Source organism: Centroberyx affinis, unplaced genomic scaffold, assembly GCF_046629955.1.
Source record: "Centroberyx affinis isolate AG114_WGS23_722 - 3 ecotype Tasmania unplaced genomic scaffold, CSIRO-AGI_Caff_v1 ptg001723l_1, whole genome shotgun sequence".
In the NCBI taxonomy this organism is placed as follows: Eukaryota; Metazoa; Chordata; class Actinopteri; order Beryciformes; family Berycidae; genus Centroberyx; species Centroberyx affinis.
Genome location: NW_027280130.1, coordinates 1 through 15,284, shown reverse-complemented (window position 1 = coordinate 15,284; position 15,284 = coordinate 1). Strand labels below are relative to the sequence as shown.

The window sequence follows — 15,284 nt, the reverse complement described above, 5'->3', positions numbered from 1 at the left end:
AGCGCTCCATCTTTACTTGTTACTTGTGATTTGTTTACGCCCTGCAGCGCTTCGCAATGATCACATGCCAGTATCGGTGGGTGTTTCGGGGCATCTGTGTCTGGTTCCTCTGCCACGAAATGTCGATGTGGGGTCCCGACACGACCACTCCTCCTCCATAATCTCCAAAGGCCTCCATTGTGTCTTGTACAATGCCTTTCTTTGGTGCTCTCTTCAGTCTAGCTAGCCCCGAAACCTCAGGAAAGCCCCCATCCACGGCAAACATGAGACATTATTGATTGCGTGCCAGCTCCCCATACAGAGGAAAGCTCTTCATGCCTTTTAATTGGATTGTTATCGAGTATTAGACCCTCGGGCCTCGTTTTACACATTAGCTCGCTTAAGGCCTAGGAGTTTGACAGAAGGTCGGCCAATCATAAGTTTCCATGCAGCCTTCAAAAGGACCGTGCTAGGAGTTCCCTGTCCTTGCTCTGTTCCCACATCCTGTTCACCCAGCTTGTTCTCTTAAAGCGACTGTCACAGGAAATAGCCCAAACGGTCTTAATTAGAGTCAGTAGTGGAAGAAGTACTCAGATCTTTTACTTAAGTAAAAGCAGAAATACCACAGTATAAAAATACTCTATTACAAGTAAAAGTCCTGCATTCAAAATGTTACTTCAGTAAAAGTACAAAAGTATTAGCATCAAAATGTACTTAAAGCAGCAAAAGTAAAAGTACTCATTATGCAGAATGGCCCATTTCAGAATAATACTGTATATATTATATTATTGAATTATAATTATTGATGCATTAATGTGTAAGCATCACTTTAATGTTGCAGCTGGAAAAGGTGGGGCTGATTTCCACTACTTTATATACTGCTGGGTAGCTTACAGTAATCTATAATAATACATCACAATTTATTAGTTGATTATATTTTGTATTAATAATCTGAATCTGCAAAGTAACTAGTAAGTTATCAAATAAAGGTAGTGGAGTAAAAAGTACAATATTTCCTTCTGAAATGTAGTGGAGTAGAAGTATAAAGTAGCATAAAATGGTAATATTCAAGTAAAGTACAAGTACCTCAAAATTGTACTTAAGTACAGTATTTGAATAAATGTACTTAGTTACTTTCCACCTCTGTTTAGAGTCACATTGAAGCTCCACATTGGGTCCAGCAGAGCGCTTTGGCTTGCATGAGCCCCGTTTCCATAACACAAATTTCATCGTCAGCACTGCCGGAGTGTGTTAGCAATATGTTATTGACGAGGATTTCAAGTTCAACGCATAGCCATGAATGTCTCGACGTGGACGAACTTGTAGCTTGAGGCCACATGTGCTCTTTAATGCCTTCTTACAGCATCGGACTGACTGAGTAGTATATGTCTGTGAAAAACACGTCACACTACAGTCAAATGTTTTGCTCTCTACTATCCACTTCAGTAAAACCACGTGTGCCAGACAGAGCTTTGATTGCTAACAAATCACGACTCCACGCCACGTCAATCATTTTGTCGTTTCTTGTCTTGCGTTTCAACTCGCAGTGTGGTTCTTTGATTTTCTTGGCTGGATATGCGCGCTTTTCTTTATGTTAATAATGAGACTAATACACAGAGGTCCTGATGAATCGGTTTAGTACTGGGTGTGGATCTGGAAATTTGGGGTAGATCATGCGGAGGAAGGTCCCCATAGTGGGAGAAAATGACCTCACTATAGGAGAGGCCTTCGCGGGGGGCCTTGGCAGAGAGTCCCGTCCAACATTAACCCAATTACTTCCTGTACATAAATCATATGGCTCTATAGTGCACTTTCTGGCTTCAAAGTGGCATGTGACACGGGGACAAAGGCTTTGCATCCCAGCGCTGTGAGGACATGATGGTACATTATGGGTGTGTGATCCTGGTAAACAGGAGGCCCTGCTGATGTGGACGGGATCAAGTTGAGTTCTGATTTGGCAACAGGAGAGCCTTTGTGTTCGCCATGAGACGCTGGGACCACAGCACCATAGGTCATGTGAAGTGTCAGTGTTCATCACCACTGCTAGCGTGGACGGCATTGTTCCATACCAACAACATGTCAACATTTCGTGACAGAGTTCACGATTGGACACACCATTAGTGCTGTGCTAATCAAAGCTCATGTCTTGTCTCTCATTAATACAGTTCATTAGCTGGGCCTTACTGATGTAAAATACAACACTGTGCTGATCGCATTAGATGTCCTTTAAATAGAGTCAGGGAGTTTGATTTTCTTAAATGAGGACCACATGCGTGGACCTCACCCACTATTCAGCTCTTGGTTCATTTCAGTGTCTCCCCACGGAATTGCATGACTTGGAGTTGCTGTTCAAGATTTTCAAATCCCCAGCCAAGAAATCAGGCTGCCATGCCCTTATTACCATGACCCAGGGCTGCTCCTTTAGTGCATTTTGGGATTCAGATCAAGTAGAGCACGGCGACCTTTAGCCCAGAACTAAATACAGCTCATGAGAGCTCTGTTATTCAGAAATCAGAAGAACTGAGTCACTGCTCATCATCCCATCAACACTGGGCAGGGCAAGTTGTGTTATCCCATGGCATTCACTGGGTCAGTGCAGATAGATTTAGAAGTCTCACAACAGACGTTTACGATGGAAATTTTATTTCATAGCACAGACACAAGCACAGATGGTTTTATGTGCTGTGTTATATATCCCGACATTATTATTAATCCTGTAAAAAGACAACTTTGCAAATGAACAAATTACTATATTGCAATTGGCATGCCCTTTTTGAATAAACATAACAAAACACTCAAGATAATTCCAGAACAGGCAAAAAAAATTAGAGTGGTTGTGTCAAAAGAAAGAATAATGTACAGGACCAAAACACCACTGTAAAATGCTGTACAGATTTGCTATGTCTCTCTTAAAGCTTATCGTTACCAATATGTGCTACATGCTGTACAGTCAATCATTTCTGAGTTCCCAGAAATAAAGACATTCATGGTTTATGGTTTCTGTTTTTGATAATGGCACAGCTAACGGTACAGTACACACATTAGCATTATTGATCATTGATATTAATTTTCAGTGGGCTAAAAATGTACAAACACTCAATAACTATGACAAATGTAGTGGTTATGCAAATGTTATGAACAGTAACAAAAACTGTATACTTTCATACAACAACATTGGAACAACATGGAAATTAGAAAAAAAGTTGTATGGTATGAATTTTCAAATGAATTGATGTGGATATAAAAAAAAATGTTGCGCTTAGAAACTTGTGTACATTGTTTTTTGGAGTTCATATTATATTCAACACATCCCTCAAAACAACATCAATGGTAAAAAGACAGGCAGCATCTTGAGGCCGGAATAATAAACATAGCAGAATCATGATCAAAGTGCTTGGTGATAGGATGGAGTTGATGGGCCAGTGAAATAATAGCAGACTGGAGTTCAGTTCTACAAACGTTTCTTGGTGGTAAAGCTGCTCTGAAGACAGAAATAATCTCATTGGTTGAGTTAACATCAGTGGGCGGAGCTAAAGAACCACCGTTTTTCTGGCTAAGTAACGTTAGACTGAAGCCCAGTAAATAAGGCAAGAGGTAAGAGAGAGGGAGGCTAATAGTTAGTTTAGCTAGTTGGCCTAGCTGACCTTCCAATTTCAAGCCAGCCATACTGTAGGCTATTATAGCTATCTAGGTAAGCTAGTTAGCTATTTAGGTAACCCATCGTCTATCAGTCTGATGACGATTAGACTCTTGGGGGCGACGGTGGACAATATTTCGGGGTTTCCGGTGTAGCCTGGCGACATCCGGGCCAAGACGTCCTCTTCCGTGCGCCGGTCATTGTTTACAGTCCGATTAGCAACTTGAGACGCGAAAATGGAACGTTTCTCCACACAATACACAAACATCGATACTTTTTGTAGGTGTTTTAGGTCCAGACGACATTTCGGCTAATCTCTATAAACAGATATCTGCATATGAGATGTCGTCTCTCAACTCCATTCTCGCGTCTCAAGTTGCTACTTGGACTGTAAACAATGACCGGCGCACGGAAGAGGAAGTCTTGGCCCGGATGTCCGCTGCCCACACCGGAAACCTCGAAATATTGGCCGTCGCCCCCAGAGTCTAATCGTCGTCAGACCGATAGACGATGGGTTCCGAGATTGGCTAGCCTGCAAGATCATGAATTCCATGGTCATGAATTCATGAATTCAAGTCATTGCCCTTTATATTTTTTTATTTATATTTTGACCAGAGTTGCTTTTTTGACCTTCAAATTTGACGGTTAGCTAACTGTGGTTCTTTGGCTACACCCATTGAGGTTTACAGTAACTCAACCAATGAGATTATTTCTGCCTCCAGAGTAGCTCTGCCTCGTTTGTTTGCAGCACTAACTCCAATCTGGAAAATAAAAGAGCAGAGAATATTTGGAGAGTTTCCTTCCAAACTGAGACATAAATGATTTTGAAAAAAAAAAGAAATGACCTCTTCATTCATTGTTCTCCGTCCATTCCATTGACATATTGTACAGTTACATCCCAACACACTTTAACTGCATGTTGTATGTTTGGTACACTGTGAGGTCAGGTGTTTCATTAGCATGCATTGGTATTGGAAGGCTGGTGTAGGTTCATCCTTTGTCCTGTTGAGTCCAATATGGCTGCTGCTTGGTTGTCAAATACTGAGCATCTCCTTTCTACTAAGGTGCCATACTGGCTGGCCTACTGCAAGCATATCCGGAGCACAAACTGGCTGTGCTCACTGGTCAACAAAGTTTACATGGTATGTAAGCTGGTGCCCATTGTCCCAGGCGTACAAGACCTTCTCCTTGGGGTTGTAGTCGATCTGGGTGGTGAAGGCGTACTCATTGGTGAAGGGCAGACGTGGGATGGCTTCAGTATTGGTGTGGGTGTCATAAGCATAGTTCACCTCGCCTTGCTTCTGGTTGTACACGTCCACGGCGTACAACACACCGCAGATGATGAAGCAGTTCCCGTAGGAGTTCCTCTTGAGACCCGTCCTCCAGGTCGTCTCCTTTTTCATGGACAGGTCTCCGGGGTCGAGCTTACTGATGACAATCACCTCTTGCTGGTAGTAGTCGTAGTCCATGGCGGGGTAGATCACCCACAGGCCGCTCTCGTCCACCGCAAAGTCGATGTCCGAGTGGCCCCTCCACTTCCAGGGGGTGGTGTCCTCGTAGACCACGTCGTGCAGCAGTGTCCAGGCCGCCACGTAGCGCATCCTCAGGTCGTACTTGATGATGTTCTTGGTGAAAGCTCTGTTGTAGTAGAAAGCTCCGTTGTAAACCACGTGGCCTGTGCCGATCCAGTTGTACGGCAGTTTGAAAAGGTTGCTCCAGCGGCCTAGGGTAAACAAGATTATTGGTTTAGCTTTATCTGTATATTACACAGCTTAGTTGAATACTTAATTCTGATTGGCCAATGAATGCATTCTCTTTCTTCACATAACAGACCACTGTTTCACATCTTATCTCTCCATAGTCAAGACGTCAATTTTGTTTGATTTCTAATCAAATTACCTAGTGACCTTGTGCCAGAAAGTTGTCTCCTTGGTTACTGCAGGCAGTCCTGCTGGACTAGTTTTTGGTGGAAGCTTGAAAGTAAATTTTGCTTGTAATCAAATCATTCTAAATCAATATTTCATGTCAAATGATTAATGTCTTTGGTAAGCCATATAATAAGTGGGACAATGTGCAATAAGCCAGTCATTATTGCAAAATAAACCCCTTCAAGATGATCAAGTCCCCTCCGCTTTGCTGTTGGGGCTTATTTTGCCTGGCTCGCTATACATTATCCTTTACTTACTATGAGTTGGATACAACCTGCTGTGTGTATGCTATGCTGACATAATGCCTTTCCTAGAGCCAATGACAATGTTTGGATAATGCCAGACTGTGTACACAATGGCTTCATGTGATAGTGACAAGTTTGGTTAGGAGTTCGCTGCTGAACAAACACATGCTGTGTGCTGTAAGTGTCATTTTCTAATCACATCCTATCTACTATCCTAGGCTTTGAACCTCAGGAAGTGTGATTTAGATAATGATAGAAAGCCCAGTGAAGGACAAAAACAACTTGCAGTGCAGCCCCACCCCTCACCCTCTCCCCACCCCCCACCCTAAGGCCAGCCCACACTCTTAATCCCTCTCTGCTGTGCCCAGTTCAAAGGAAAGGCCAGAGCACATGTCAGCCACAGCAGGCATCACAGCCACTCAACAAGATACCTAGTCATCCGCACACGGCTACGAGCTCACCACACCGCAGGATACCTCACATGTAAGTGCATTTAGAAAGGCCATTGTCCAAACACATCTAGATCAACAAGCCAAGTCCTACGAGAGGAGATCATCTTAACTCTTTTACGGAGTGTAATCCAATTCCTCCTCTGAGTTAGATGTGGAAGGAGTTGATTTTCCCACCCACTGGAGCCGTGAAACAACCAAGACCTGCATTCCAGAGATCTCATCAGTCTCACGGAACCCATTGGGTAATCAAAATGAATCATTGTCAACAATGCTAGCATAGAAAACAAAGCTATACATTAAGATGGATTAATACTAGGGTCAGACTGATATATCGGGCCGCTGCTGATGGAGATGGAGGTGGAGATATTATTTTATTTAACATCTTCGGGCCGTTTATTGGGGCAGACTGCAATGAAACCTGTCTGCTAACCCAACTAAGAATGTCCTTAGTCTGGGTTTCAGTGGAGAGTTTTAGTGTCCCATGATGGTCTAAATGCTGTTTCAGAGGCTTTTCCATCCTGACAAGAATAACATTCTGGGGAAAACAATGAATACTTATAATTTTGGGGAATTTTTGTGTCCCTCCATCATGGTACATAGTATGTACAAGTGCCTCTTATTTGAAATTTTTGGCATGAAAACCATTAAATCTACATATGCATAATATCGGCACAAAATATCGGATATCAGGCAATTCAAAAATAACTGTATCGTATCGCCTTCACAAACCCATATAGGTTGAACCCTTATCGATACAAACCTTGTTTGAAGTTGTCCAGGTTGCGGAACTCCACCAGGTTGTTCCCGTAGTAATAGTTGGTGACGTAGATCTTGGAGTCTTTAGCCAGGGGGTCCTTCATCCAGGCTCCCTCATTCCGCCCATAGCTATGATGCTTCTCCGGCTGCTCAATGGATGCCAGAGTCCCTTCGCAGTCGAGGATTTTCCCTGCCAGGACCAAGCACACGCACCGAACGCTCAACACTTATGCCCGGGGAAGAATGGTTCGCATTAACTCTGCATGAGTTTAAATCAATTTCACAGTCGCACAGATCTTGGCAGCGTGAACCTACACGCCTATCTGCTGCGAAATTGGCATCTGTCACCACAGTCACAGCCTGTAAAGCCGCTTTTCCACCGCATGGTACCGGCTCAATTCGCCTTGCCTCGACTCTACTCGCTTTTGGTAGTACCACTTGGTTTTCCACTGCAGATAGTACCCCCTCAATGCCCCCCCCCCCCCACACACACACACACACACAACTGGTCGTCATAGTGACGCCGCGACGCTGCATGAAACTGCCGTGGCATCATCTTCAACACGACACGCACAGCAACAATGGAGGATATCGAAGGGATGGTGTTCTTGATTCTCGGTATGTGGCTGTTACAATTACAATTACAATTTCACATTTGGCAGACGCTTTTATCCAAAGCGACTTACACATGAGATTTGCATACAACACAAGCAAGTTTCTAGATTAGTCACAGCAAGGAGACAGATTTTATTTCAGAAGCGGCTGAAGGCAGCAAGACAAAAGACTGCTCTCTGGTTGCTCAAAGGCGACGCAAGAGGGTAGCTAACGTTAGCATATATGTCCCGTGTCACGCAATGACGACAATTCTCTCTGACCAATCAGTAGTCTGCAGTGTTTTCACGTCACCTTTTGGTATCGCCTCAGCTCGCTTGGAACCTCGACGGAGGTGCTACGAAAACAATACCAGGTACCAAGTAATATGGAACCTGGTACCTGCACTTGCCCAATGGAAAACCGAAAAAGGCGAGTAGAGTCGAGTTGAGCCAGTACCATGCAGTGGAAAAGCGGCATAATAGAGTAGTGAGTTCATTCGCAGGGTGAGTATCGCAGTTACTTGCCGTTACCTGCTCTGTGGAGAATGGGCCGGCTGTTGTTGTCGGAGTTGTCCAGCACTAGCACAATGGTAGGAGCCGGTCTCTCGGGCGCTGCTGCTGCGCTGGAGGTGGTGACAGTAGTGGATGCGGTAGTGGTGGTGGCGGTCGTGGTGGTAGTTGTGGTAGAGACAGTGGGAGGAACCGGGGCGCCCTCGGTGGGTTCCGTCGCGGTGGCCTCCATGGTCTCCAGGACCATTTCAGCTCCTCCGTCCTCGGACTGGCTTTCCTTGACGTGGTGGTGGACCGTGTACGTTTTGGCAGAGTGGTCTGGGAGGGAGGGGAGGAAGTGGAGAGTCAGGCCAGGAGATAAAACAAATTGAAATCTGAAACTCCACAAAGCTCGTTTTCATTCAAAATAGAGCAGATGGTCAAACAAGGTCAGATGGTCCCAAAGCGGAGGGGTGCTATTTCTGTTAAAGGAAGAAATGCGTTACGCTTGTTATAGCTGTTGACAAACTGCCTATACTTCTTATGCCTATTCTTATTATTGAGCGCTGGTTTGGGGCAACAAGGAGGTGTAGAGCAGTGGTTCTCAACGTGGGGTCTGGGGACCACCAGGGGTCCTTGAGGGGGTTCCAGGGGGTCCCCAGTAAATTGATGAATTGTTAAACTTCACCATTATTTCATTTACAAGAAGTGAACACAATCAGAGAATGTTGAAGAATGACTGTTTTGATCATAGTTTCACTGTTATCTCTCTACCTACAATACAGATAGTCATGGAGTTCTGGACAAAATCATATCTAACAATAAAAATAGTCTCAGATTTGGCTTTGAGAGACAGAATCTCATTAGATGGGGGTCTGTGGCCCTACTGTGGATTAAATTAGGGGTCCTCGATTTGAAAAAGTTTGCGAATCACTGGTGTAGAGAGTAGGGAGATTGTCTTTCAACTGGAGAATCCGGGTCCAAACCCCCACCCTTCAATGCTGCTGTGTCCTTGAGCAAGACACTGAATCCCGAGGGTGCTCAAGAGCCTGTGAGCCCGACCTCTGGCCGCTGACAAAATAGTCCATAAAACTTACGTAAACTGTCTGCCAGCGCAAAGTGTTACACATATGTGGCTCGTTGTCAGCGGGAAACATATTACCGTCTGCAATGTTCCAGAAGTCCACATCAAAGGCGATGCATTAGCAATGCAGCACACAGAGCATGCCAACTTCCTCTCGCTCTTCTCTATTTCTTTCTGTCCCCTCCTCTGCAGCCCAGGCTGTCCCGCTGTCTCTAGGGTTAGACCGATATATTTGTTTGCTGATACATCAAGCCAATGGGGCGAGGATATGATTTTTCCTCCAACAGTGATGTCTGTTTGTAAAAGCTGCAATGAATCCTGCCCCACCCTGCCTTGAAGAGCTGCCAACCCTAAAAGAATTTCATTAGTCTGGGTTTCAATGGAGAGTTTTAGTGTCCCATGAGGGACACTAAATGCTGTTTCAGAGGCTTTTCCACCCTGACAAGAATACATTTCTGGGGAAACACTGAATCCTTGTCATGTTTTGGAATTTTTTGGCAATGGAAATGCTCAAATTTAAAGATACTTTTAAGAGAGTTACCAAATCCTGGTTAATTCAGCAACAAACTTGTACTCATGGCTAGTTTTCTGTAGTTATGTTACTACTAAATGTGTGTTTTATGGTATCTTGTTGTACTCAGTAAACCATAATTAATAATACTGATTTGGCAACTTCAAAAATATCCGTATCGGCCTTCAAAGACCCATATTGGTCAAACCCTTGGATTCAGACTTCTATAGCCCCTCCTGGTCCCTTCCCTGCCGAAGGAGAAAGACAGCAGGCAGAATGGAAGACAGTGTCAGCAGAGGGAGAGCCTGCTCTCTCTCTGGTCCTCATACTCTCGACTTCCTGTGCTGCCAGACAGATGTGGGGAGAGTAGACAGCAGCGCTACATAAGCGGCGCATCTGCCCGACACGCGTACTCCGAAGCTCAGGCTGCAGGTTGGGAAGCTCTAACCTGAACACATGGATCTGATGAAGGCTAGAGTAGGAACAACACTGGAAGAAGTAGGACAGTAGGAACAGGGTATCTGCAGGTTTCAGAAAGCCAGGTTTAAGACTTTTAAAGATATTTTTAAGTGCTGCCTAGAATTGAATTTAAGATTGATTTAATAAACAAAATCAAGAAGCAGCAGAATAGAATGGGCAGAATAAGAAAAAGGACACCAGGAAATTAGGAACATGAAGTCCAACTGTGTTTAATAAAGCAAATAAGATGCATATTGTACTACTAGCCCTGTTCTGTATTCATCTGAGAGCGGATATGCTCTATCGAGAAAACCTGTCATTACATGATGAAAACCTCTCGTAACTTGTTTTAAGAATTTTTTTTAAGGACTTTTTAAGGACCTGCGCAAAGATCACCACTTAATGCAATAGACCAGTGGTTCTCAAAGTGGGGTCCGGGGACCACCGGGGGTCCTTGAGGGGGTTCCAGGGGGTCCCCAGCAAACTGATGAATTGTTAAACTTCAGCATTATTTAATTCACAAGAAGTTAACCCAATTAGAGAGTGTAGAAGAATGACTGTTTTGATCATACTTTCAATGTTATCTCTACCTACAATACAGATAGTCTTGGAATTCTGGATCAAAATTATATCTAACAATAATATTCTCAGATTTACGTCCGAGAGACAAAATTTCATTAAATGGGGGTCCATCATTGTAACATGTACTAAAGTAGGGTCCTTGATATGAAAAAGGTTGAGAATCACTGCAATAGACTGCTGGTGGATGTGAAGAAGCATTTTGGGTGGTGGCAGCCTAGAAAGTCGCTGGTTTGAATCCCCTAACTGGGAAAATGTGGGTGGGGAAAGTGAAGGACTAAAACACTCCCCTCCTTCAACAACTACCGTCAAGGTTCCCTTGAGCAAGGCACTGAACCCCCAACCCCAATTGTAACTGAATGTGAAGCAGGGAGTCACTGGAAAAAAACACGTGGAGCTCCATCCAGCTTCCTTGGATAAATAAAGCTTTAAAAAAAAAAAAAAAGCACACCCTGCTCTTTGCTGGAGATTATGGAAATGCCGCTAAATGGTTTCAGTGATTTGACAAGGGTGTCTGGGCTGGCTGAGGTTCAGAGAGACAGCAGAACACACGGTGTGACAGTGTTATGTGCGTGTGCCCTGTGCAAACGCAGCATACCTATTCACTCAACTAGACTTAAAGAGGATTGGAAGGAGTCAGGAAATGTTTTCTCTGCATCGGTGAGGGTCCCCGCACAATTGTTGTGGGGAGTGAAGCTGAGGCATGTCATGGACGTGGCAGCGCTCCATTGAGACAGCATTCCATCAGCTCCATGTATTTTGTCAATAAAAGATTTGGATTTCCTGCCCCGCTGAATGCACACCAGCAATCCAATCCTGCGCCGACTAGACCAGCTTTGTTTAAAACAACACCGGAATAAATCTCGCATTGAGGGGATCTGGTGCGCCACCCAGCGATGGATTCCCCGCTTTATTGCCTTGAGTGTAAAGTTTGCAACGCAATTACAATCTTATCCCGCGCTTGCGTAAGAAAACATTCACAGGAACTCTTTACATGGAATAATCTATTCTCTATTGGAATAAAATCCATCTAATAAAGAGCTTGATTCTGTTTCTAAGACACCCAAAGCCACAGTGCGGTTGAGGCTGATCCAGCAAGAAGTCACGGGGTCGGCTTGGATTGTTTAAGGAACTAATTTGGATCGTTTTCACTTATGACAACCACACTGGAGTTTAGATTTATTAGGACAGCACACAGATGATCTCACACAGATGGGAGTGCGAAGTCAGCTAAAGTGAGAGCACAGTGTTTTCTTTAGCAGGGAGAGGATGGCTTCCCATGGACACACTGCTATGCTGGGAGAGCGGACAGACTCTCTCCCCGAACAAGCTTGCCAGAGTCTCACCTCGGCTGTGTTCCTCCTCGTCGGCCTTGGCGGCTTTGTAGTAGGTGATGCCCCTCACCACGCCGGGCTGGTGGCCAGCCACCTTGGCTTTGGCTGTGGGGTCGGGCTTCGCCGGCTTCCCAGGCTTGACGGTGTCTTTCTTGGGCTTTACGACCTTTTCCTTGGGCGGTTTGGGAGGGGGTTTGGATGCGGGGGTCTTTTTGTTGGCTTTTACAGCCTCCTTGGTTTTCTCATCATGAGTGTCCTGTGAACAGGGGCAGTTGGGTTGCGTCAGTGACCCTGTGGATATTGGCTTGCGGCTGTGTTTATGTGTTGAATGCCCTTGTGAAAGTGCGTGTCTGTGCATGCGTATGTATTTTCCCTCTAGATGTGTGCAGTGTTAAATTAGAACACTAGGAGATGTCACTATTGCAAAACCCTTACAGTGTGTTGACACTTCAGAGATAAATCACAAATCACAGAAATGTATTCAATATGTAATCTACAAGTAATGTAATCATAGAAATACAATGTAGATGTAATCAAAAAGTAATCTAAAACTACTGCTACTACTACTAGTACTACTAGTACTACTATTACTGCAACTGCAACTGCTACTACTGCAACTGCAACTACGACTACTACCTCCTGCTACTAATACTGCTACTACTACTACTACTACTACTACTAATACTGCTACTACTACTGCTACTAATACTGCTACTACTACTACTACTGCTACTAATACTGCTACTACTACTGCTACTACTACTGCTACTACTAGTACTACTATTACTGCAACTGCAACTACTACTGCTACTACTACTACTACTACTGCTACTATTACTACTACTACTACTACTACTACTATTACTGCAACTGCAACTACTGCTACTACTACTGCTGCTACTACTACTACTACTACTACTAGTACTACTATTACTGCAACTACTACTACTACTACTACTACTGCTACTACTAGTACTACTGTTACTGCAACTACTACTACTACTACTACTACATCTACTACTGCTACTACTGCTACTACTACTACTACTACCACTACTACTACTACTACTACTACTACTACATCTACTACTACTACTACATCTACTACTACTACTAGTCAACTTCAACTTAACAAGACTACATTTGAACTAGTTTAGTTTGTTTAATGTGATGTTTCCAAGTACTCAAATTGTTGGTGTTTCTGAACCACCGTGTTTCACACATGCATTATTAAGTGTCTTAATGCATTATTCACACCAACAAGTGTGTGCCAGACTGTGTAGTCTGACAGTACCTGAAATATGAGTTTGGACTGTATTAAGCAGTTACTATATTCGAACCTGTGCTTTGCTCTCGGTCGAGTCTTTCTGTAGCAGCTGCAGGCCCAGGCTGGAGATCTCCTTCTTAATGCTCATCATAATGTTGGAGTAGTTCTCGTATCTCTTAAACTGGTTGGTCAGGCTCACCATGCTGTCCCGAACAAACTCATTCTCTCGCGTGAGGTTTGTCTTGATGGTCTGCAAAATAACATAATTATTGTCAGAATGAAGTACTTTCAGTGACATAAACTGGTGTGGCAAGTCACATAAATCTCTCCCCAATGCCTTGTCTGCTTTACTAATGTGAATAGCTGCTTGGTTTATGAGGATTCTTAAGAAAATCAATGATATTCAGTCAGTTTTCCTCTTTATATTTACACAACACAGACAGTTTCAACCGCTTGGAAAACTCCCTTATGCTCTATAGAGATGGATATACAGATCTTCTTATATTTACATTTCTTTTACATTTGGCTGATGCTCTAATCCAGAGTGCCTTGCAATGAAGGTTGTAGGTCCAAAAGTATAACAGTGTAACATGAACTTCCATTGGGCTACTAGGGTTTTTGCTTACCTCTTCTAGAGTGTTCATCTGGGAGACCACCTTGTTGATGTAGGAGTGGACCTTCATGAGGTCCATGCTGTACAGGGTTCCCTCGAGGAGGTCCACCATAGACTGGAGCTGCTCATTCATGCCATAAAAGCAGAAGCACTCGCATTATTCACCATCTCCTCACCACACAATTGACAGCTTTATGTGCTCCTATTCAACTATAAAGGAACCGGTAATAGCTAGAATGCCCTCCCAACACACTTCCTCTGATTAACACTATTGACGTCTATGCTCTGCTCAATAGGCAGCAGGATGCTTTCAATTAGGGCTGAAACACCGGACTGTTGGACCGTTGAGTCCTGCACATGTATTTTGGGCCTTTCCTTTGCACTTTTTTTTATGATCAACACTTTATTTGGTTGTTAAACAGACATAACAACCTTTAACAATGGGCAATTGTAGAAACAGGGAAAAGAACTTAAATCATACCTTTAAAAAAAAAAAAAAAAAAAATATATATATATATATATATAGGGGTTCAGGGCCATAGCAATGTGAAGCTTATTCAATGTGTTAGGAAATACAAATAAATTGCAAATAAAAGGGCTGCTACCTGATTGTGAGAGATTTCAACGGCCTTTAATGTGACTAAGGTATCTGTTCCATTTCAGACTATATCTATCTACCTGATTATTAATCCTAAAAGACAATTTCTCATAAACTGCTACAATTCCAAGATGAGAGAACCATACATGTGCTGGAGGTAAATTAATAGATTTCCACTCTTTAACAATCATCTTCCTACCCAACATAATTGCTGTGTGAATCCAGTTGGGAGGTTGCTTAGCGGCGATGGATCCCCCAAAACATATAGCCTAGGTGTGTAAGGAATATCTTGGCATATGATATGTCTTATATTTTGCCTTTCCTTTGCACTTTAATCTTTTTCTTTGGAGATTTATCGGGTTAATCTACAGTTAAAACTGGATACACATCTGGATCTGCTTCTTCGTCCCATATGGTGCATAGCGTGCTTCTTCTGATGTGCGGAGAGGTGCTCACATGTTCTCAAAAGATGTTAGATGACATACAGCTATAGTCAGGCCATAGGGAGCTGAGCGATGACCTTTTATACCTTTAAACCGGAGGGGGTTTTGAGAGGAGGGCGGATGCGTTTAGAGCCGTGACACCTGCCGGTCCAGTTTGTGACACGCCTGTGTTGATGTCAGTCCGCTCCAGTGGCACTTCACGACAGGTCAGGGGTTGTAAGTCATCATTTTATTGATGTTTTAATTTTCATACACAAAGGCCTATTCGTATTCATTTCTCTCATTTACGGCACCAAAAGACACTTTTTATAAGGAAG

At 43.6% G+C, this 15,284-nt stretch overlaps 1 protein-coding gene across 1 annotated transcript; it reads right to left on the bottom strand.

Moving 5' to 3' along the window:
* Nucleotides 1-3,966: 3,966 nt before the first annotated feature.
* LOC139651867 (olfactomedin-like protein 2A) lies at nucleotides 3,967-14,059 on the bottom strand. The gene is made up of 6 exons (XM_071528748.1): nucleotides 13,940-14,059; nucleotides 13,387-13,563; nucleotides 12,059-12,302; nucleotides 8,122-8,418; nucleotides 7,002-7,187; nucleotides 3,967-5,339 (listed from the first exon to the last, which is right to left on the bottom strand). The coding sequence occupies exons 1-6, from the start codon at nucleotides 14,057-14,059 to the stop codon at nucleotides 4,735-4,737; spliced, it is 1,629 nt and encodes a 542-aa protein (XP_071384849.1). The 3' UTR covers nucleotides 3,967-4,734.
* Nucleotides 14,060-15,284: the final 1,225 nt, after the last annotated feature.

Coding starts and splice junctions, on each gene's coding strand:
- LOC139651867 (XM_071528748.1), bottom strand. CDS start 14,059: ATGAATGAGCAGCTCCAGTCTATGGTGGACCTCCTCGAGGGAACCCTG. Junction 12,303..13,386: donor CGACCGAGAGCAAAGCACAG/GTTCGAATATAG, acceptor CCCTGTTCACAG/GACACTCATGATGAGAAAAC. Junction 7,188..8,121: donor GCCCATTCTCCACAGAGCAG/GTAACGGCAAGT, acceptor TGGTCCTGGCAG/GGAAAATCCTCGACTGCGAA.